At 46.5% G+C, this 23,184-nt stretch overlaps 3 protein-coding genes across 8 annotated transcripts; 1 reads left to right on the forward strand and 2 right to left on the reverse strand.

The window, feature by feature from the left end:
* Positions 1 to 208: 208 nt before the first annotated feature.
* Positions 209 to 4,588, reverse strand: LOC132464949 (mucin-2-like). Its single transcript, XM_060061582.1, has 2 exons — positions 2,266 to 4,588; positions 209 to 1,360 (listed from the first exon to the last, which is right to left on the reverse strand). Exons 1-2 carry the CDS (start codon positions 4,586 to 4,588, stop codon positions 651 to 653), a joined length of 3,033 nt encoding a protein of 1,010 aa, XP_059917565.1. The 3' UTR covers positions 209 to 650.
* A 7,025-nt stretch (positions 4,589 to 11,613) lies between these two features.
* On the forward strand, positions 11,614 to 20,788 carry LOC132465059 (lysine-specific demethylase RSBN1L-like). 4 transcript variants are annotated; one of them, XM_060061743.1, is made up of 9 exons: positions 11,614 to 12,125; positions 12,370 to 12,489; positions 12,633 to 13,315; positions 14,766 to 14,903; positions 16,000 to 16,142; positions 16,342 to 16,512; positions 16,615 to 16,726; positions 17,912 to 18,954; positions 18,985 to 20,788. In XM_060061743.1, the coding sequence occupies exons 1-9, from the start codon at positions 11,651 to 11,653 to the stop codon at positions 20,075 to 20,077; spliced, it is 3,978 nt and encodes a 1,325-aa protein (XP_059917726.1). In that variant the 5' UTR covers positions 11,614 to 11,650; the 3' UTR covers positions 20,078 to 20,788. The 4 variants fall into 4 exon arrangements, with proteins under 4 accessions (XP_059917726.1, XP_059917724.1, XP_059917725.1 ...); XM_060061741.1 differs by having other exon boundaries at positions 17,912 to 20,788; XM_060061742.1 differs by having other exon boundaries at positions 16,345 to 16,512; positions 17,912 to 20,788.
* Positions 20,410 to 23,098, reverse strand: LOC132465104 (transmembrane protein 60-like). Of its 3 annotated transcripts, none has more exons than XM_060061830.1 (2): positions 22,993 to 23,098; positions 20,410 to 22,340 (listed from the first exon to the last, which is right to left on the reverse strand). In XM_060061830.1, exon 2 carries the CDS (start codon positions 22,296 to 22,298, stop codon positions 21,894 to 21,896), a length of 405 nt encoding a protein of 134 aa, XP_059917813.1. In that variant the 5' UTR covers positions 22,299 to 22,340; positions 22,993 to 23,098; the 3' UTR covers positions 20,410 to 21,893. The 3 variants fall into 3 exon arrangements, with proteins under 3 accessions (XP_059917813.1, XP_059917814.1, XP_059917812.1); XM_060061831.1 differs by having other exon boundaries at positions 22,936 to 23,097; XM_060061829.1 differs by having other exon boundaries at positions 22,870 to 23,094.
* Positions 23,099 to 23,184: the final 86 nt, after the last annotated feature.

The following is a 23,184-nucleotide window of genomic DNA, read 5'->3' on the forward strand; positions in this document are numbered from 1 at the left end:
CTGGGAAACGGAGTCCTATACGATTGACAAGAAGCCGCTGCAGTTATTAAAACAAATAAAGCATTGAATATGCGGTTGCTTTCAGATAGTTTTGATACCAATGTGTTGAAGCAATAAATAAATAAATAAATAAACGAAAAACTCATGGACTACTATAGTTTTATTTATATCATAATAAAATAAATGTATAAAACGTGTAGGCCATAAATCATCATTTATAAATCATTTAATACATCAAAACATTCCAGTAATTCAATTCAGCAGTCTTACTTATCCTCAGATAATAACCTGAGGTTTGCGTCCGTCCGTATTTGCTGACAAATTTTCAATTTCAAATTCTCCATTACAAAAATCCACCCCCGAAAGCATTTCTTTACATAACATTAAAATGAAAATAATATTTAATCCATGAGAAAAATAAAGTAGACTAAATACTTACAAAATTCAGTTTATACTCGTTATACAGTGCACTTAAACCTTTGAAATACCCTATCATGCCAGGAGGGGGAAGCATTGTATCGACTGTGTTGGATAAAAAATGTAGGTGTATAATATAGGCCCTTTAAATCACCTAATATAGCCATAGCTTGTTGAAGAAATTTGTGGTAGAAAGGTCGTACTTTTAATCTTATAAAACGATTAGGCCCACTTCACAATGCATGCCCTTTGGGTCTGATCATCATTGTAACCGTTTTAAAAGACTGCCTATCATTAGTCAGATAATACTCTGTTGAAATGTTATGCCATGTCCCCCAAAAAATCCCATCTCTGACCCCTTTATACTTTCCTACATAATATCTTCCGTTGAGGTTGGCTGCCATGCAGGCATCAAACCACCACCCTGAGCTGTAGTACGCCCCGCAGTTCCCAGACGGGTATCGGTCATTGTCTCTGTCTAGGGTGGTGAACGCCTTGTTGTGGTGGTCGTAGTTCCTGCTGAACCTAAGGGCATCGCCCGCGGACCCCGAATAACCCCCTACGGTCAGGCGGTAGCGCTGCCTCTCGCTCGCCACCCTGAATTTCCCGTACTCGGCGTGTTCTCTCAACCCTTCGAAGTCCTCCAGCTCCACTCGGAGAACCATGTCCCTGGCCCGCGTCAACAAGTGGATCTTCTCATTGCCCAGCCAAAACTCTCCTCCGTTCATTTCCCCGAATCCCTCGCTGTACTCGACCCACGTCCGGTTGAAGCTCACGCTACCGTCCCGGCGTCGTTGAATGACCGTCCAACCTCCACCTTGGTGCTCCATGTCGCAGAACACGGGGAAGGAGCTCAACCTGGGGTCAGGGGTCACCAGGTGGAGGCCGGTTGTTTGATCCCCTCTGTTGAGATGTTCGGAACAGTCCCTGGGTGCCCTGGGTACTATAGGTCAGGAATACAAATCACTCCAAAATTATTTACCAAGATACATTAAGGGGGAAGGGCGCGAGAGAGATAGAGAGGGAGAGGAGAAATGAGAGGAGAAATAATGGGTCTGCAAAGGGTCAAAATTCCTTTATACATTAAAAGCCCAAAGCTACCCTGGGTCGTAAAACGGCATACACAAGTTCATTAAATGGATATCCACTGGTCTGAAGTCCAATGAACTGGTTTGCTTGGCCTGAGAAACTTTGAGTTGTTACTTTGTTTGTCATTGGCTGCAAGCGCGAAACTGGACTGAGGAGGGCCCGGTTAAAGGATGCCTTACAGCTGTTTAGTCTGAGTCAGCCAGAGCACTGTTGGATTCCTGCACGTTTCTCCCGCTGCTCAGAGATGTGGTAAACACATGGGCAAATTAAAAAATCTCCAACATTAAGTGGTTTGATTTTATAGTAATTCATATCTACAGAAAATGATGAATACAGACATTTTTGTTATCATCATTATTGTTATTATCGTTAATTATAATAAACATGAAACATGTAACAATAACTCTTCTTCTTTTCTAGAATATTGTCCAATTATCCAAAGGGATAATTGGACAATAATTTAATTTTTATAGTTTCTGATGTTGTATCATATTTTAATATTACTTATGAAATATATCAGTATATTCAATTGGCACTCACAAATATGCATGTGTGTGAATATATATATGTCTATGTCATAAGTGTCTAGGTCATTATCTTATTAACAGTTAGGCTGATTAACATGATTTCATGATTTCCACTGTTTCCTATGCAAGCTACTCTTCCATCTGGTACAAAAACACATTAGATACTGACAAAAATAAGTGTTGCAGTTAAAACCATCTTCACTAGGATTATATTCTTGTTAATTATACATACGCTTTGATGATGGGAACATCGGGTGGCGGCCATCTGTTGAGTGGGGCTTTTTCCCTCCCTGCTTGAGGCTGACCTTTGGAGGAGTCTTTTCCATGAGCTCATTCTGGGGCTTTACATGCAGGCTGGCATCGGGGAACGCCACCACCTGGTTGATTTTGACCCGCATTTCACGTGTACTGGGAGTAGTTGACAGAATGGGGGTGAGGGTGAGCCCTGGGTTGGTGCGTCCTGGACTGGGCGGGAGGGCAGGCCGGGGCAAAGGGTGAGGGGTGTCTGGGCTACGGAGTTCTGGGCTACGGAGTTCTGGGTTACGGAGGTCTGGGTTACGGAGTTCTGGGCTACGGAGTTCTGGGTTACGGAGTTCTGGGTTACGGAGGTCTGGGTTACGGAGTTCTGGGTTACGGAGTTCTGGGTTACGGAGGTCTGGGTTACGGAGGTCTGGGTTACGGAGGTCTGGGTTACGGAGGTCTGGGTTACGGAGGACTGGGTTACGGAGGTCTGGGTTACGGAGGTCTGGGTTACGGAGGTCTGGGTTATGGAGACCTGGGTTATGGAGGTCTGGGTTACGGAGGTCTGGGTTATGGAGGTCTGGGTTATGGAGACCTGGGTTAATGCCGCCTCCGATAGTGACTCGGTTACTGTCACCTGTGTTAGTGTGGCCTGGGTTAATGCCACCTGTGTTAGTGTGGCCTGGGTTAATGCCACCTGTGTTAGTGTGGCCTGGGTCACGGCGGCCAGGGTTAGTATGGCCCGGGTTACTAGGTTCTCCTAGGTTAGTGTGCCCTGGGTTACTCTGGACTGGGTTATCGTCACCTGGGTTACTGTGGCCTTGGTTACTCTGGCCTGGGTTATCGTCACCTGGGTTACTCTGGCCTGGGTTATCTTCACCTGGGTTACTCCGGCCTGGGTTACTGTGGCCTGTGTTAGTGTGGCCTGGCTTAGTGTGGCCTGGGTTAATGTGGCCTGGTGTATTGTCAGCTGCGTTACTGTGACCTGGGTTGCTGTGGCCTGGGTTAGTGTAGCCTGGGTTAATTGTCTCTTGTTTACTTTGACCTGGGTTACTATCACCTTTGTAACTGTCACCTGGGTTATTGTATCCTGGGCTTAGGGTGGTGATTCGTCCTGGGATATTGTGTCCTAGGTTGGTGATGATTGTAGGGCTGGTCCAAGGCCATGAGTTGGAATGTCCTGGGTTAGGGGTGGTCTTGGACCCTGGGTTGGTATCTCCCGGCCTGGGGGTGGTCTTGGACCCTGGGTTGGTACCTCCCGGTCTGGGGGTGGTCTTGGACCCTGGGTTGGTATCTCCCAGCCTGGGGGTGGTCTTGGACCCTGGGTTGGTACCTCCCGGCCTGGGGGTGGTCTTGGACCCTGGGTTGGTACCTCCCGGTCTGGGGGTGGTCTTGGACCCTGGGTTGGTATCTCCCGGCCTGGGGGTGGTCTTGGACCCTGGGTTGGTACCTCCCGGCCTGGGGGTGGTCTTGGACTCTGGGTTGGTATCTCCCGGGCTGGGGGTGGTCTTGGACCCTGGGTTGGTATCTCCCGGCCTGGAGGTGGTCTTGTGTCCTGGGTTGGTACCTCCCGGCCTGGGGGTGGTCTTGGACCCTGGGTTGGTATCTCCCGGCCTGGGGGTGGTCTTGGACCCTGGGTTGGTACCTCCCGGCCTGGGGGTGGTCTTGGACCCTGGGTTGGTATCTCCCGGGCTGGGGGTGGTCTTGGACCCTGGGTTGGTACCTCCCGGCCTGGGGGTGGTCTTGGACCCTGGGTTGGTACCTCCCGGCCTGGGGGTGGTCTTGGACCCTGGGTTGGTATCTCCCGGCCTGGGGGTGGTCTTGGACCCTGGGTTGGTATCTCCCGGCCTGGGGGTGGTCTTGGACCCTGGGTTGGTATCTCCCGGCCTGGGGGTGGTCTTGGACCCTGGGTTGGTATCTCCCGGGCTGGGAGTGGGAATGGTCCCGGGTCGTGGGTTGGTTTGTCCCGGGCTGAGAGGGGGGATGACATTCTCTATGGAGCTGTTAGCAGACACATCGGGCTGTTCTGTTGTGTCTGAGCTAGCTGTTGCGTTTGGTTCTGTAGATGCTATCAGAGGAACGTTATCTTCAGGTATGTAGTTCAGCCTTGGGCTAGTAGTTGATTGGGTAGTTGCCTTTGATTTGAAATTGGAGACTGTCACCCCCTGTGCATAATGACTAGTGGAGGTCTCTGGGCTCTGTGTGCAAATACGCATTTTCCCGGTGGAAACTTCCATGTTGCCTTGGGATGATTCCACATCAATGCGGACAGGAATGGCAGTGGGTCCGATCCTTTTCACTTTGTCAGAACTCATTTCTGTGTCGTGTGGATTAAGTTTTACTACAGGTCTTGGTTTTAACCTTGCTGGTATTTCGGGATTATGTCCATCACTTCCGTCTGTCCTGGGTCTGTGTGGAGGCTTCTCTTTGGGGACTTTGTCCGACCCTCTCTTGGCTTTTGGATCAGGTTTGGGATATGGCGGTGCTGTCACATGATCAAGATTATGATTGGGGCCTATTAGTGACCGGCCTTGTTTATATTCTGCATCAACTAGTATTTGCCGATTTGGTTCGGTGACAGGTGCAATTGATCCTGAATTATATATCGACTTTTTGGTCGATAAAAGGATTAGATCTGTGTCAGCATCCGGATCAGGCGAAATATCTTTACCAATATCAGACTCTAATACACTTCCAGGCTTACGTTTTGGTGTAGAACTTTTTAAATCTTTTTTATGTTGTGGTCCACGGCTTAGTTTAGGACTTTGGTTAGGCTTAGTTCCTTGGTTATTTTGGGGCTTTTTATTTGTTGAATGGTCGATATCAGGTTTTTCTTTTTTGTGGTCAGATTTTGGCCTTTGGTTTGAGGTCAAATTAGTTGTAGAATGATTCAGATGAATTTTTGGATTCTTAGACGGAGGCTTAGGCTTTGGATGGGAGGCTGGCTGTAAGCCCAGAACAGGCTTGGTGTTGACTGCAGACTTTTGGCCAGAATTAGATAGTGTGTTGGAATCTAGATCAGTGGGAGCCGGCCTTGTGCGTTTCCTTTCCATCTCTTCCTTAGGGAAAGGGATTTTGTCTTTCTTATTATCAGAGGATACTTTTTTTGGATGTCCCTGTTTAGGTTTTGATTGTTGTTTGGGCTTTTGATATACTTTGGCCCTCTGATCTGGTTTCAATTTTAAGAGGGTCTTCACTGTAGTAGTGAAAGGACTTGTGGTGGTGGTCTTGTAATTCAAGACAGTGGGCAAACTATGACTAGAGTAAAAGGGTGTCAGAACCTCAAATGCTGAACCAATGCTATTGTAGGAGCTAACCTGTGGCTTCAAGGTGGAAGTGGCTACAGTCCCTGGCTGTCCAGTTCTCCTCATTGAGCTAGCTGCCGATGTGGTCATGAACAACCATTCCTTGGTCTTCAAGTCAGTCTCAGTGCCTGGGATCGTCCCTTCTTCCCTTGGTGTCTGGATTCTTAGTCCTGGTTTTGTTTCGGATGTGGACCGGTTTGCTTTAGTTTTGTAGGGAGGAAGCTCCCCTGGCTTGTGAAGTAGACCCGGGCCTTGAGTCGCTGGTCCAGATACAGGTGTCCTAGTCTCAGGTTTATGTTGAGTTATTAGTCCATATCGAGGGGTCTTTGTTTCAGGTGTAACATGATTCTGTATTTCAGATCTAGGTGTCCAAGTCTCAGGTTTACGTTGAGGGACTAGTCCAGATCTAGGTGTCTTAGTCTCAGGTTTACGTTGAGGGACTAGTCCAGATCTAGGTGTCTTAGTCTCAGGTTTACGGTGAGGGACTAGTCCAGATGTAGGTGTCCAGGTCTGAAGTTTACGGTGAGGGACTAGTCCAGATCTAGGTGTTTTAGTCTCAGGTTTACGTTGAGGGACTAGTCCAGTTTTAGGTGCCTTAGTCTCAGGTTTACGAAGAGGGACTAGTCCAGATATAGGTGTCCAAGTCTCAGGTTTACGGTGAGGGACTAGTCCAGATCTAGGTGTCTTAGTCTCAGGTTTACGTTGAGGGACTAGTCCAGATCTCGGTGTCTTAGTCTCAGGTTTACGTTGAGGGACTAGTCCAGATCTAGGTGTCTTAGCCTGAGGTGTACGTTGAGTGACTAGCTCAGATCTAGGTGTCTTGCTGACTTTCTGTCCTCTCAGCCCTGTATTATCACCCTCTTTTTTTTCCTCCTTCAGCTTCTCTCCAGCCCCCTCTCCTCCACTCGTTGTTGTATGTTCATCCTTGTTCCTCCCAGTGACGTCATCTAGCTTTGGTTTGTCATAGTTTCTCTCCCGTCCCGTTTCTTTCTCTTGGCGGTGTGGCGGTGTGTTGGTCACGGTACGGTCCTCTCTCGGCCGCGCCTCATCCCTCTCCCAGACCTTGCCCGAAGGCTTTCCTTCTTTCTGCATCTCATTTGGATCGCTCCACAGATGCCCACCATTCCCTGTAGTCCCCATTTCCTCCCTGTCTTTGTCATCATCCCTCCTCATATTCTTCAGCATTTCCTTTCCTTGGACGGATTCTTCCTCTTTCTCAGTTTCTACCTCTTTTCTTCTGTCTTTCTCTTTGCCAGCTATCTTTCCCCTCACCTCATCCTCTCTGCTGCCAGCTGGGGCGCTTATCTCTCTAAATGTACTCCGGTCGACAGCCTGTCCTGTCTGTCTGCTGTTATCTACACCTTTATTTCCCTTGTCTCCTTCCTCACTTCCTTCTTTCTCTCTCTCTTTCTTAACGATTTTATCTTTCCCTCGCTGGTCTACTATTTTCTCTCTGCCTCTGTCCTCCAATGCCTTTTCCCAGCCTGGGTCTGTGTTTGCAGACACCCAATCTTCCACCTTGTCCATTCCCCACTCTTCCCTCGTCCTATTCCTTGTCTCTGAAACTCTCGCCAAGCTCTGCTGTGGGTGGTTATCCTTACCCCTCTCTCGGTCCCTCGGTGTCGCCTCCTCTCCTCTCTCATTCTGGTTCCCTGTACAATCCCCACAGCTCCTTCTGAGCTGATCCACAGTGTCCTTCAGCCTCTGGATCTCCTTCACAATCTCGTCCAGATCCTTCAGCTGTTTGGGGAGCTGAACAGTGAGGGGCGGCAGGTGAACCCAGTAGGTGCACGTGTCCTGGTCCTGTCCACAGGTGCCCGCGGGGGTCAGAGTCACAGCACAGGGGCCTTCAGCTCCCATAGTCCAGTGGAGGGCTGCCGGCTCTTCGTCCCAGCCTGCCGTGGTCTGTTGCAGGTAGGACACAAGAGTGAAACAGTATATGCAGAGTGCTGCTGCTGTTCGCCTCATCATGTCTGCAGTACGCAGACCAATATAAGAAATGGATAGGGAGAGACAGAGGGACAGGAGCGTAGAGATGAAGAGGGTTGGTGGGGAGGGGGGTGCTGAGAGTGTGGGAGGATGCAGAAAAAAGAAAACACCCACCTCTGTTTGTGAGAGTCTGATAGTATGAAGGAAGGGAGGGGAAGCAGAGAGAGAAAGAAGTGGGGAAATAGAGAGGGGTTTGTAGACATAAAATTGCGTCAGGGAGTGTAGGATGAAAGTAAAACGATTTTAAAAATTGGACAATCAAATCTGTTGAAAACAAGTTGTAGTTTGATATACATTTATTGATATATTTCAGGTAGGACACAAGATTTAATATTTAAACAAGATGTGGCATATATTTTAAACGTATCTAATTCTTACCAATACCCTAGTATTTATCAGACTAATCAAAGAGCATAATGGTGTAATACATTCTCATTCCATGATGTCATATTAAACCCATATTATAGCTCATTGTTAATCACGTCTGTTTGCAGTATGTGACAGTGCTTTGGCAGGCCCGTCCCACGTTTCCTGTCAATAAGTTGCAGACATATGAGCATCAGATGCGATGGGTCAAAATATGCATTGGAAGCACAATATCGTCGCCTTGGTGAGGAGCCAAGGGTATGTTGTGGTTTTCTCTTGGGAGATATGAATATAATGGTCCTTATTCATTGTGGGGGTGGTCGTTGTTCTGCTTGTAGATAGAGACACCGTGAGGAAGCAGGATCATCTGTAGTGACTCTCTCTGAGACATCTGCCACTCAGATTCAACAGCAAGTCTGAGCTCATTTGCCATCTTATTAAACATACTTTGCAGGGACTTTTAAAACCCATATTTGCCGTGACCAAAATAGCAGCTCTCTCATCTTTAAATGCCACTCTGCCAGACTTTGGAAGTCAAGAGACCATCCTGCGAAATGACACACTGTATGGTTAGGTCTAAGGTGGATTGTTCAAGATAATCCATGCATTGCATAAAAACCTCATCAAGAGATTCATCAAGGTTATAATTAAGTGCTGAATAACAGACATTGGTTTATTTCATTGTTTGATTGGCTGTCTCCACATGACAAAGGAAAACATGGATAGAATAGAATAATAAATTCATAATGAATTGCAAAAATGTCAGATTTATATATACAAAGATTGTAAGAGCTAATATTTTGATCACATCTACCCCACTCAGAGCAAATCCAAGTGCAGAGATCCTGTTGCTTACAATACAAAAGGTGGCTCTGTATAAGTTCACATCTGTTTATATCTGTAACAGCAGTCGTAGCTTGGTGTTGCGCCACACTGTTCAGGCAGTGGTCCGCTTTGACGTTGGCCAACTGTTGCCAGGGACGGGAAATAACCCAGGCGCTCACCTGCCATCGGGAAATAGTGTGAGAGAAATGTTTACACCCGCAAGAGACTTGTGTCGAAAAAGCTAGGCCACGGTGATTGATTATTACCGAAGAACATCTCCACTAAGTATAATCTCCAAGGCATTAGCCGGTCCGCCACAACAACACACCCACCGACAGAGTGTTCTGCTGAGGTCATGGGTACGTGAAGTGCCCTTCAGAGCGCCACATTACCACGGCCGTTGAGAGGTGGATGGCAGCAGACTCTGAGCTGGCGTTTTACGATCCGTTCCACTGCGTTTTGAGAGGAGCGCACTGTGTTGCATTTGATAATGTCATCTCTAATGGAGCCATCCATTTATGGGCAACTACTTTTTTTGAAGTCCTCTTGTGAAACAATGTTTTGAATAAGCGCAGTAGGCTCCTCCGGCCCACTAGCTACCAAGTCTTGTGTAAACACGTAACGCTTTTTCCATGGCGGGTTGAACAAACATCTGAGCATCAGTCTGACTGTCTGGGCTCTCCACCGCCCCCCCCCCCCCCCCCCCCCCCCCCATCTCCATGCACATCATGTAGCGCAGCCCTCTTCTCCTCCTCGAGTCTGGGAAGAGCATGGGTGTCCCGTTCCCTGGTGGACCAGAGTCAGCACATGTGCTATTGCGTCGCTAACACACAGAGCTGCATTAGACAGGCTAAAAGGGTTATTATCGGAATCAGAATTCAGATAAAAAATATCATAGTTCTTAGATTTATTTCTTTAGTAGTCTAATTTAATAGACTTAATCTCACACAGACATACATGCCCTCTACATTTCATAAACCCATAAATTGGCCATTAGTTTAATATTTTTCTGTAGATAATTAGACGATACACATATCTAACACATCAAATCTATCAAACGGAGAGGGACCAAGTGTCCCTCACATCTGGATGGAATTTGAGACGGTCATCAGCAGATAACATGAGGTCCAGTTTCTCTTCCAAAAGACTGGAGTTCATTAACAATTTGTTGTTCGATAATTCTTGACACACAATTTGGTCAAGGATGGATAATAATTAAATGATGTGTTCGTTTAAGTCACCCCTTGGAATGGCACGGAACAGGACCTGTCATCAAAAGGGGTCTTTGCCCCCTCAGTTGTATTTTTTGCCCCTCTGTTTAAGCTAATGTATCTATAGAAAGATAGCAAAACAACAGTTAGTGGCGGAGATACATTTGACTATCGCTTAGGCTGTTATTACAAAACAAAAGCCTTTAACAGCTGATTCCACACGCCTCCCCCTGCTATCCCCATGGTGATAAATAACGAAAATGTTTAGCACTCTGCTAGTGCTATAGACGCTTTGATTTATAGCAAAAAAAATTGGGGATTTTGAAACTGTAGCCTTATGCTGTTGTTATTTAGCCTTTCAGAGGCTATACGTGGTCGATCCAGCAATTATATTTTATGAAAAAAAATGCACCTTCTCAAAATGAAGTCACTCAATCCTGGCGCAGGGCCAGCATGGGACGCTTGAGGATCTAGGAATCAAGAGAAGTGATCATGGGTATAACTTTGAGGAACATCTTTGCATGTGCTTGTGCGTGCGTGCCTCCTTGTGTGTGCGCGTGAATGCGTTTTATCTCCCGTTTTACATTAGCAGTTTACCCTTATTTTACCCTAAACGCACATGAGATACGACAAATGGAAAACAAAGTTCCATCTGTTAACAACTTGCCGTAATAGTTGGTGCATTGCAAGATAAGCGCTCCCATCCTACCATGGCAAAGTCCACGGGCGCTCAGATCCGGTGAATTTACAGAGTTTGTGCATCCCCGTGTGCAGAGAAGAGGCGCGCTGAGCTTTCCCGCGCAAACAAAGTTGGAAATACTTGCGCGTCTAGATCGCCTTTTAGAAAAACAATACCTGAAAATATTATTTCATTTATCGATAGGCTACTATTTACCTATATAAAACTAACATACAAAAATAAAAATTGCTTGCTAGTTGAATGTCTCATTATCAATATTAAGTGTCATCCACACACACACACACACACCGACGACATCAATAAATAAATAGCTATTTTAGAGCAAGCCACTCTCAGCCCGGCTAAACTATGTACACAAAAGTTGTCAATATTTGGCAGGCAGCGTTTTCCACGGGGAGTAAGTAAATATTTGTAATAACACCATCACACATTTAGTATTTGGGAACGAAACAGCCGACTAGTGCGATAGATATAGGTAAATAATAGGAGACTTCCGTGTAAAACAAATGAGAACGTCATTTCACCACTATACTACCACCTAGTGGTATGTTTGAGCGATATTAAACCGTTCTTGTTACACTTATCATCGTGTAGCCCGTTAAAACATAGCACACGATACGATTCAAACATAACCTTGAAGCTCCGACATTAATTAACCAACCATTTGAACGGAGGCCAATTTGGCCTATTCCGCCTGGATCTATAGTTCGCCTTCATCGCAACAATGAATAACAGCGAGGCTGTTATGTAACATTAAATCAAATTAACCGACCAGCTCCTGTTTGCTGTTATGTTGTATCACTATAGATTCCCACGGCAACGTTTCCTCTCATAATATAGTAAACAATTGACTAGGTTAATCTCCCTCCCCCATCCTGCGCACTGATACCTGCGTCCTCCATAGCAGAGAACACGGAGCCCCGCCTCGCACGTCTCTCACGCACTAGTTACGTCTGACCGTAAAAAATAGAAACTTCCAAGATGGCTGAGTCCGTGGACTCCATGCATTTCGCAGCAAATAGCAAAACAAATTCCCCTAAACCCTTGATACCTAAACGGCCGCCCGAGAGCAGGCCACAGTCTTCCAGTGATATTTACTCACCACCCTCAAAGAAAGTCCGAATCGAGGAGAAGAGCTTGAAACACAAGAAACTAAACGGAGATGTCTGCGCAGGGGAAAAACACAACGGGAAGCAGAGTTATGGAAGCCCAGCGAAATGGAGTTTCGGCCCGGCCAAGGCGAGCAACTCCAGCGCGCCAGCTCCCGCTCGAAAAATATTCAAGATCAGCAACTTCCTTGCATCGCCCCATAAAGTAAAAAAGGCAAAAGATAAACGGCATAAAGATAAGGACCAAACCTTACAAACGCAGAGTTCCCCTATCGCTATGGAGAAAGTGAGCCCTGCTAGTTGCCATACAAAGACGGAGAACGGTGACGTGCAAGTGTTTAAAAAAGGTAGGGGAATACGAAAATAATCATTTAAACATTATCACCAGTTGCATTAGAATGTTATTAGTGAGGTAGTTGGAAACAAAATGTCACATTAATAAAGTTAGTTAATATATCGCTAGAAAGCTTGATATAGCCCAATGTTGTTAGGCCCAGTAGCACACGTGGGGGTGTTTGGGCTTCAGTTAACGGTAGTTTGCCATTGATTACATTGCAATTTACTGTCGTTCTCTCTCTCTCTCTCTCTCAGAACATCGCGTTAAAGACAACGAAAGAGACAAGAAAAAAGAGAAGGATAATGAGTTAAATCATAATTTACCTGTGAATGACATTGGCAGTGAGAATGGAGAAGTGATTTCACAGCAGAAAGGTATGGATAACATGCAAACTTCCAATGTATTTATTTTATGTGTATCAATCATGTAGATATTTTGTATAGTAATAGCATAGTTATTCCCATAGTAACAAGGCGTTGCATTAATGTGAAACATACTGTACCTATTCTGTTCTCAGAGCCTGTTGAGTCGAAGGAGATACTTCAACCCACGTCAGAAGAAGAGATGCTGCTTAAGAAACTGAAGAAGAAGAAGAAAAAGAAACACAAAGATGGTGAGCGGGAGAAGACCAGGCACAGTCGCCCTAAAATGTACCACCGGTCGAGTCAGACGGTTTGTGCCGGTGTCTCTCTTGAATTACCAGACTTCCTAACCAAGATCAACGGAAACAGCAGCAATAGCTTACGGCACAACACAGCCGCCCCACACCAAGACCACCTCCTGGACTCTGCCCTGGCTCCCACTGCCGCCATGGCGCAGGAGAGGCTGGGCTTCAGCCCTCCTCTTCAGTGTGCCCCATCGTCATCACCGGTCCTGGAAGGCTTGGAGTTTGCCCGTCTGATCCACGTGGAGCAGCAGGCGAACGGAGGGGCGTCGGTGGCGCACACCTACACAGAGCACCTGGCCCACCTCTCCCCGGCCGAGATGCAGCGCTTTGCGCAGGAGTTTGTCACGCTGTCCTTCAGCGAGGACCAGGACCAGGCGGCACACTTTGTCATGGGAATCATTCACGGAGCAGCGTCCTACCTCCCAGACTTCCTGGATTACTTCTCCTACAATTTCCCCAACTCGCCGGTGAAGATGGAGGTCCTCGGCAAGAAGGACATCGAGACCACCACCATGGCAAACTTCTGCTCTCAGGTGAGTGTTTGTTGTTGTTGTTGTTTGGGTTGGGAGCTTTGCTGTCTACAGGAGGACCTGAAAGCACCTATGTTAAGAACTTCTATCACAGTAACAATCTCAAAGGGCTTCCGGGCAACCCCTTTACACCCCCAAAGGTTAGGGAAAACTACCAGAATGCAAGTGAGGAAACCATGAGAAGAGGCATCCCTCCTTCTCGGGAAGGTCGTGAGCACAGTAGGTGCCAGAGGGGCTGAACTGTTGTAAACAACATGGAGCAGCCAGGTCACAGACAAGAACATGCAGCTACAACCACCACAGGGGACAGCACAGCACAGCCCTAGAACAGAGCTAAGAGCTGGAGACCGGGAGAAGCAGCACCACAGTGTGAGATGTGATGATGAAGAGCACAGGGAGCCTATAGGGAGCCAATATCCGTCAGGAGCAGCAGTTGGCTATAGCTGGCATACAGGTCGCTGAAGTCTTGAACGAGGAGGGGAGGGTCACTGCAAGGGGCCAAATCGGATGTTAAAAAAACAAACCTCTTAAGTCAACCTGACTGATTACAGCGGGACAACGTGATTGACAAGGCGCTCCATAAGGGAGCACTCGTAGACAACTTTTCGGATTGATAAGAGGCCCTGAGTTGTTAACATCAACAACAACAACAACACCAACAACAACAACATTATCACAAACACTGATATGCATCCATCCCTGCTTACAGATATAGCACTGCTATAACGCTGGGCCAGACTTTCATCCCAAGGATGAAACACGCATTCTTTTTTTTTTACCTTGTTAACTAATTTCCTTCCAAACATACTGTTTTGATCTGACAAAGTCTGTGATGGTGTGCATACCATTAGAAATGCTAATACAGTTAATGACATCATTGGGACGTCCTCCAAATACTCCCACCAAATACAAATCCTGACTGTTGAATCAACACACCTGGCTCCTTGGTCCCTACATGGAAATTTGTCACGTTAAAAAATAAACAATGCCGCTTGTGCATGGTGTGGGCTGGTGTCTTAACGTTTAACAAAGAATGGTTCAGCATTTAACCATATGTGTCGTGCTAAGGCTTATGGTGACAACAACCATGCTCTACAGAACCAATGATGAAAATAACAAGATGTCAACTTTTGAAACTTTCATGTGAGAGAATTTCTGTCTTACTATTTCGATAGTAAGGCTAATATATGTGGATAGAAAGTGGTACATATCGAGGACTCGTAAGTGATTATTTATTTACTCAATCATTTAATAACCCTTAGGCACCATCAACGTATAATAAACACACTTTCTAAAAAAAAAAGAGGCAAAGAATAAAATGCAGACTGAGCGTTGTGTGGCAGTGGCCACTAGTAGAGTGCAAAGAGCTGTCGAGGTCCGCAGAATGAATGTCTTTCCGACTGGGTCACTGTGCCGTCCCGCCTCAGCTGTCTCTTGTGTTCCCGTGGGGCAGGTGAAGCGGACCTACTCCCAGGGAACGTACCGTGCAGGGGCCATGAGGCAGGTCAGCCTGGTGGGGGCTGTGGACGAGGAGGTTGGGGATTACTTCCCAGAGTTCATCAGCATGCTGGCGGACTCCCCCTTCTTGGAGGTTTGTGCTCTTTAACGTCTCGACAGAGTACGGGACGCGCCCACACTGATAGCAGCTGCTAGGGTTGTGCTGAAAAAGGCCGCTGGCGAGTAAACCACACGTCGTAGGCTAGATCAGGGAGCAAAACATGTCTGCAAACATGTCGTCGCTGATTTGGTTATTCACTGTCACAGAGGACGACAGCATGATGATTAGCAAAACATGTTCAGCTAGGGTTCAAAGAGGAGGGAAAAAGTGTACATTTTTTTAAAAGAGATGCAAGGAATACCCCAAAACTTTCGCCCAATGTACACATTGAAGGCCAGTTGAACCTTCATGATGCACAGTATGTGCATTATGCCCGCACCAGCGCTCCGCTCGCCATACGGTGGTTCACTTGCTTTTCCGAGTTCCGATTAAGTAATTTGAATGTTATACCCATTGGGGAACAAAATATAGCTCTGTAGGGAAGCGCTCCTGACAGACAGCTTTTCTTAAAAGGCCGGTCTCATTGCTAGGAACTTAGGACTTATACTGTTGATCGCTCCTAAAGTTCCCAGCAGCAGATTGCTGTTAATGGGAACTTGAATATCTGTTGATCTATCTTTCTAACAATATACAACTGCATGAATTTATTTTTGGACCATTTAATTATGCATTCAAACTATAAAAAAGTACTCGTTTAATTGAGTACACGTTTGCACCCTCAGTTGAACATGATGTTGTTGTAAGTGCTTTGCATTGTCAACTGCAACAGGTTGTTTATCATTATAAGTGCTTCTGTTGGTTGGTCACAAACCACAGGTTATTAACTTGCCGGTATTGGCCATGAGAAGCAGTTAATTAATTATCGGTTATTGGTCTCGGTTGAAACAAGTCCATATCGTGGATCCCTACTTATAAGAGATGATGGTTTATGTACTTCTTTCAACTATTTAACTATACTCTTAACACTGTCTAATACTGTTCTCAAAACTACACTAAGGGTTACTGTACTGCAATATTGTACTTGGTAGGTAATTGTGTAGCTACTGCATCAGACATGTCAAGTTTCCATGGCTGTGTGAATGTGTGGTGCTATGTATATGATCTGTGGCTTGTTGTTACGTTTCTGCAGAGGACACTGCCCTGGGGCACCTTCTCAAGCCTCCGTCTCCAGAGCCCCACGGAGAGCGACGACGGGCCCATCATGTGGGTCCGACCTGGAGAACAAATGATCCCAATGGCAGACATGCCGAAGTCCCCCTTCAAGAGGAAAAGGTGGGCAATTAACGATTTGACAAGCTGTCCAACCGGTCTTTGAATAAGACTTGAGGATAGAGTTGAGGTTATTTGTGCTCAACTGCTTTCCTGTAGGATGTCATCAAAGCCATGATAGGATAAATAATACAATTGATCTCATCTTGTGTCATTCTTGTACACTCTTGAACATTCCTGATTTTCCTTTGAACATGTGTAGCAGATCCACCAATGAGATAAAGAACCTGCAGTACCTGCCGCGGGCCAGCGAGCCCAGGGAAATGCTTTTTGAGGACCGGACCAGAGCCCACGCCGACCACATCGGCCAGGGCTTCGAAAGACAGACCACAGCCGCCGTGGGCGTCTTAAAGGCAGTCCGCTGTGGAGAGGGGTAAGTGCCTGATGCCGTGCCCAAAGTGAACCCCTGTGTTTATGTGGATTTTTTTTGTGGCAGGGATCTTTTGAGTCTTACCCATGTTGGTTTTTCATACAGCGGTGATGGGCCGGCCCGGATCACCAAAGATGTGGTGTGTTTCCATGCCGGAGATTTCCCTGATGTGGTCATGAGGCTACAGCTCGACCTCCATGAACCGCCGCTGTCTCAGGTAGGCCTCACAGCTCAACCCAGTAGCATCTTATTTTCCACACTAACCGCAGGGTACACCTCAAGGTGCCTTATTCAGTCCCTCCAGGATTTCGCGGGCCTCTTTTGTGATTGTTGCGGCCTAAAATGCCTGATGTTGCGTGAGCTTTTCCAAAAAGTTGTGATTAAAGTTGCAGTGTTTTTAATGTTTTTGTTGCGATTACAGTGCGAGAGGAAGTGAAAGTTGCGATTTTCCTGATGTTATTGCTGCAATTTTCCCTGAGTAATTTGTTAAATATTAAGTTATTACTGAAAAAAACATTAATTAACAGAAGAAAAACCCTGAGAAATGGTCCTATGAATAATTGATTCTTTTCGTGGTGGCTATTGACTTGGATGCAACAGCCTGTGTCATAGTGATTCGTCTGACGTCCTGCCTGCAGTTCTGTAGTTATGTTTCGCGGTGGCGAAATGCTTATCAATGGAAGATTTCCGCTTATGTTCCACCACAATTTTGCATGCAGTGCAAAATAATTTCCCACCGCTTTCATGTAGAATACCAGGATACTGCTTTTACAATTTACAATTAGGGCATTTAGCAGACACTTTTATCCAACGCGGTGTGTCAATACACACATTGACACACCGACGGCAGAGTCAACCATGCAAGGCAACAAGCCAGCACGTCAGGAGCAGTTAGGGTTAAGTGTCTTGCTCAGGGACACATCAACACCCAGTTAGGAGGAGCTGGGGATTGAACTAGCAACCTCTCAGTTACAAGACAACTGCTCTACCTCCTGAGCTAAGCCGACCCCTTTTTGTAGTCTTTGCAGTTATTTTGGTCTGCAAGTGTGAAACCTTGGACGCCCACATGCTGCATGAATGCTTGAATCGCTTGAAGTAGTAAACACGGAAGTAAGGCGGAAGGTAGTTTGTCGACGTCAGTTCAAGACGCCACTGATTGGTCAAATTTGCGGGAATGTTGCGTTGGTTGGTTAAAATTGCGACACCGCACTTAATTTGCGGTGATTGGTTGATGTTGTGTTGAAGTTGCAAATCGCAGCATCGCGAAATCCTGGAGGGTCTGCTTATTGCAACGGATGTCCGTTGAGCTCCCCCTCCTCCCAGCAGTTAATGTCCCGGTGTTGTCTGTAGCCTACAATGTGGTGAAATGAGTTTCCTCTGCTACTCTCGTCCCCCTCCACAGTGTGTGCAGTGGATCGACGATGCCAAGCTGAACCAGCTGAGGAGGGAGGGAATACGCTACGCTCGCATCCAGCTCTACCACGACGACATCTACTTCATACCCAGGGGAGTGGTCCACCAGTTCAAAACGGTGTCGGCCGTCTGCAGCCTAGCCTGGCACATCCGCCTCCGGCAGTATCACCAAGAGGAAGAGGAGGAGAAGGGGGAAGATGAGACGCTCACGCCGACACGGTCGCCGCTTCGACTCGATGAGGAAGAGGACGACCAAGATGATGACGATGAGGAGGAGGAGGAGGAGGAGGAGGAGGAGGACGACGAGAGAGATAAGACAAAGGACTGTCACGCTCGTTCGAAGATGTCACCAGACTTTGGTGACAGAAGAAGAGAGGGCTGGAGGGACCCCTCTTCGCAAGGACACACGGGGGTCTACAAGGAGGAAGAGGTGGAGACGGACGGGAAGCCGCCAGCAGACGACTGCTCGCCCACGCCCAGTCTAGACCTCATCAAGAAGGAGAGGGAGGATGGTCTGCTTGCAGAGAGCCTAATGGAGGTTACACCCAAAAAGGAGAATGGGGAGGGGGTGGGGGGAGGCCAGGGAGAGGCCAGGGATGCAGCCACTCGGACACTATATAAAGGGGTAGTAGAGGAAGGAGAGGCTGGTGCTCCCTGGACGCTAAAGCACATCAAAAAAGAGCAAGATGTGATTGAGGAGAGGCCGCAGAAGCCTACTCTCAAAGAGGAGAGGCCGCAGAAGCCTACTCTCAAAGAGGAGAGGCCGCAGAAGCCTACTCTCAAAGAGGAGAGGACGCAGAAGCCTACTCTCAAAGAGGAGAGGACGCAGAAGCCTACTCTCAAAGAGGAGAGGACGCAGAAGCCTACTCTCAAAGAGGAGAGGCAGCAGAAGCCTTCTCTCAAAGAGGAGAGGCCGCAGAAGCCTACTCTAGCAGAGGACAGGCAGCAGAAGCCTACTCTGGCAGAGGACAGGCAGCAGAAGCCTACTCTGGCAGAGGACAGGCAGCAGAAGCCTACTCTGGCAGAGGACAGGCAGCAGAAGCCTACTTTCACAGAAGAGAGGCAGCAGAAGCCTACTTTCACAGAAGAGAGGCCGCAGAAGCCTACTCTGGCAGAAGAGAGGCCGCAGAAGCCTACTCTGGCAGAAGAGAGGCTGCTACAAAGCCCGGGTGCGAGAGAGAAAGCTAGAGAGGATTGTACAGGCACTTGCGTACCATCAACACCAGTCAGAAAGGATAAGGAAAAGGTAAGGGCCAAAGATAAAGAGGAGAGGGAGAAGGGGAAAGACAGGGAGAAGAAGGAAAAAGAGAGGGGGAAAGAGAAGGAGCGGGATAAGAAAGACAGGCCCAAGGACCGGGAGAGAGACAAGGAGAGGGTCAGGGAGAGGGAGAAAACCAAACCTGTGGGTGTGACCTTGACACACCCACTGATCCAAGTCAAGAAGAAGGAGGAGGACGGGACGCGAGAGGGCAGTGGTCACTCAACGCTCCCCTTTCAGAAGGAGGACAGGGGGTCCAAAGAGCCTGAGTCGGCCTCCAAAGCGCCGTCTCAGGTCAAGAGAGACAAGGAGCATGACAAAGAGCGGCCCAGCGCTCCGCCTCACACCAGGCCGGACAGGGAGGACTCTAAAGAGGGCAGCTTGCATCGACACAAGCCCTCCCACGGGAAGAAGGAGAAGAGCAGCCACAGGGAAGGGAAGGACAGCCAAGCCCGGAGCAAGACGGCCAGAGAGGACGGAAAGCCAGGTCCCCTCAAACAAAGTCACGTCAAGAAGGAGGGAAAGAAGGACAAGGAAATCAACAACAAGGAAGAGCGAAAGAAGACCAACGCCGCTCAGGGTTTTGCTCCGCCGCCCGACCACAAACCCACACCACGAACACTCATCACCTTTGACCTCTTCAAGCCTATGGACGCTCACCAAACGCTGCCTGTGTCCTACACAGACACGCGAGTCAAGAGTCACCATCACGGTGAATCGCGAGGCACGTCCGGCTCCAGGTTCGGAGCGGACAGTCGGACATTAACGCCCTCAAAAGTACCCAAAGCTAAGGACCCAAAGCAGGCGAAAGCCACGCCGAACTCTGAGTCCCAGCTGTTGTTAAAACAGCCCCTTAAACCACACACCCCCCAAACCCAGAAGGACTTTTTAATATGAATGTCTCAGCGTTTGGTTGTCTTTCTACTGTACAACTTCGCCAAGGCTGTGTGGAAGTGTCATTTTTTTAACCGCACCCTTCCTTCATATATGATCATGTTCTAAAATCTGTTTGGCCAAAGGACACATTCCATTGGATAGCTCACACCAACAGTCACTATGGTGATCTGAACAGAGGAGGTACTTCAAATGGGTGCTGAAGCAAGAATGTAAGTTAAATAGCAACATTTTCTGTTGGTTGGCGAATGTATGTAGGCTTTTTTAATCAGTGACCCATCAACTGTTAGGTACTCAACCAGACCGTCTGCAAACATCTGGTCTTTCTCTTCCGCTATAGGAAACCCCAATGTTTGAAACACTTCATGCCCCTGATAAGGATTTTTTTTTTTTTTTACATATTGCTGTAGTCTTACCAGTTTTTAGTTTAAACACTTTGAAATGTTTTCTGACTGGATTCACTGACTCACAGGGCTGTAAATACTACTGTACAGTATAGATGTATTAGCATTAAGGTGAGAAAATGTATACAGATATTGCATATATTTTTTGTAAGATGAGTTTTATTTTCCATAGAACTTATTTATATCATTTACTGTCAGTTTTTATTTGAAACCAATGTACGTGAGAATTTTGTAAATACATTTTATTTCCTAAGGTAAGACTTGGTAGTGTGATTTATACTCCAAAACTCTCAATAAATGGTTCAGAATATTTTGTGTGCCTTCTTTGTGTTAAGACAAGTTTTAAATCATAGAAGGACCATGGTATGTCCAAGATGAAGGAACAATTTAGAGCCTAATGCCGGCTTCTCCGACGACGCTACTCTGATACAACCAGTATGTTTTTAAAATGCCTTTAGGGGTAGGAACGTTGTTTTTTTTGGCCAGTGATGATTCCAAATTCTGAGTATCTCAGGTTGCCAGATATTAAATAAAGGGGCACAGTTTGTGCAGCATTGGACGTAAAACAAACTAAATGTATCCAGATATACTAGATTTGACACAAGCAAAAAAGGCCTGGTAAAAACCGGTCGATCGAGATCTGGAGCTGCAATTGAAAGATGGAGAAAGCTTAGAGAACAGAAGGCTTTCAAGACCGATGCAGCATGAACTTGTTTATAATATGCAAACAATAAATTGCAAGTGTATTAACTCATCTTACAATGTAGGACTCGTCGCTCATTGTCGAAATATAATTGCGCTCGTACCAAATTATGTTGCAGTCGTGTAGGCAGTGTAACTCAACCTGGCAACCTGCTTGAGTCTCGGCAGGAGGGGGCGGAGACAACTCTTCAAATGATGAATTTGGACTGCAGTACCCATTTTGGGCGTTCGATGTCAATGTTACATCTACCATTAATAATATATCATGCAGAAATCGGAGGAAAGGCAATATTCCAATGATGTATATTAAGTTCTTGTTTCCTCCATGTGACGTTTCATTCCCGTTTGGTGTATGCTAAAACGAGTCTAGCTGTAGTTCGAAGACTAGTTTGCCTCCCGAAATACATAAGATGCATACATCGATTTGTCGACACAATAATCAAGTCAACTGTTTTAAACAGTGTATTTGGTAAAGCACGTAAAAAATGGTATGTAGTGTACCAGTTCTCAGATATGTGAAGTGCACCACATAACATGAACTGACTTTTACGAAAATGGTTTGTAACAATGAATGAATAAAAATAGTTGTGCAGTGTAACAAAGTTTCCCTTCAAGCATATCTTTAGTGGTTAAAAAACAAACAAAAAAACCCTCCAATCTTCATCCTCAATTTGTCCTGGAGGAAGTGAAATATGACCCTAGTAGTCCATTCCTCATTCCCTTCTGTAGTGGAACACGCTGTGACCCAGTTCTACTAACGCCCCAACCAACAGGGTCCAGAGAGGTATGCACACCACGCTTAGCCAAATGTCCGTGAGCTTCTCCAGGCGGGAACACAGCGCCAAGCAAAAGCCAAGTTTTAGCAGCAGTGCTATGAGGTACCACATTGTGCGCGGCAGGTTCTGATGTCCATCTCGCGGGTTCAACGCTTGTTTACAACGACCTGCCATCCTCGCGACCAGCATGAGGATGAGAATCGCGTCAAAGGTCCAAATGGGAAGGAATATGAGAAACCAGTTCCAGTCGATATTAGAGTCCAGTTTGAGAACCAGCATGATGAGGAAGACGAGGGCAAAAAACCAACTCAGCAGCACCCGCTGGACCAGGGACATTTTCATCTACGGCGGGCCGTCTGTGTCCAATAGGCCAAGCAAGGAAACCTGTTTTGAATTGCAGTGCAAAAATATTGTTAATGCCAATCTCAACGTCCCCATGACACATACAACACATGTTTATTTGACAATATGGATTAATGCAGAAAAAATATAAACTAAACAAATGCAGATATTGCATGCATATCTAGGACCACGTACATGACACTCAAAAGACACACACGTTTAAATTAAAGTTTGCAATAATGAACACGGCATTTACGGACTCTACTAAGTTAAAACGTTAAAAACCAAGCGGGTACGTTAAAAACCAGTCTGGTTTCCAGCCTGATCATGCCATGCTGTCAACCTTGTTCAGTTGCTGTGACGTCACTGATACCAACGTCAAGGAAATCGGAGCTCGGAAATTACCTATACCGATTTCTACGTTTAACAACGTAACAGTGTTCTGAATTGTACTACACGCAGTGTTAGTAAGATAATATACTCAAGAATAACTATCTATAATAGCACTCGCGTTGGCTTTGTATATGACCGTAAACGATACGAGTAAAAGTTTGAATATGTGTTATCCTACCACGTCAAGTGACTCTCAAATAGATGATACGAAAGCATACAGTCTGAATGATCCACTTTACCCCACCTGCTGACTTTCAGTGCGTTAAAGCAAAATGTGGTAGCGGTACCAACCAATACATACATGGGTACCAACTAGAGCAGGAAGGCAGGGAAGATCACGAACGCGTTGGAGAAGTGGAAACGCAACTGCGACGTAACATGTTCCGGCGGTATTTTCAAAGTTAAAGCATAGGTCCTCGACTTCTTTTATTGGTAGTCTAACCATTTTATTGGTCGTCTAGCCAACGCGCAATTGCTGCCATCTACTTTTTAT

This window comes from Gadus macrocephalus, chromosome 9 (assembly GCF_031168955.1).
Source record: "Gadus macrocephalus chromosome 9, ASM3116895v1".
NCBI classification, from domain to species: Eukaryota; Metazoa; Chordata; class Actinopteri; order Gadiformes; family Gadidae; genus Gadus; species Gadus macrocephalus.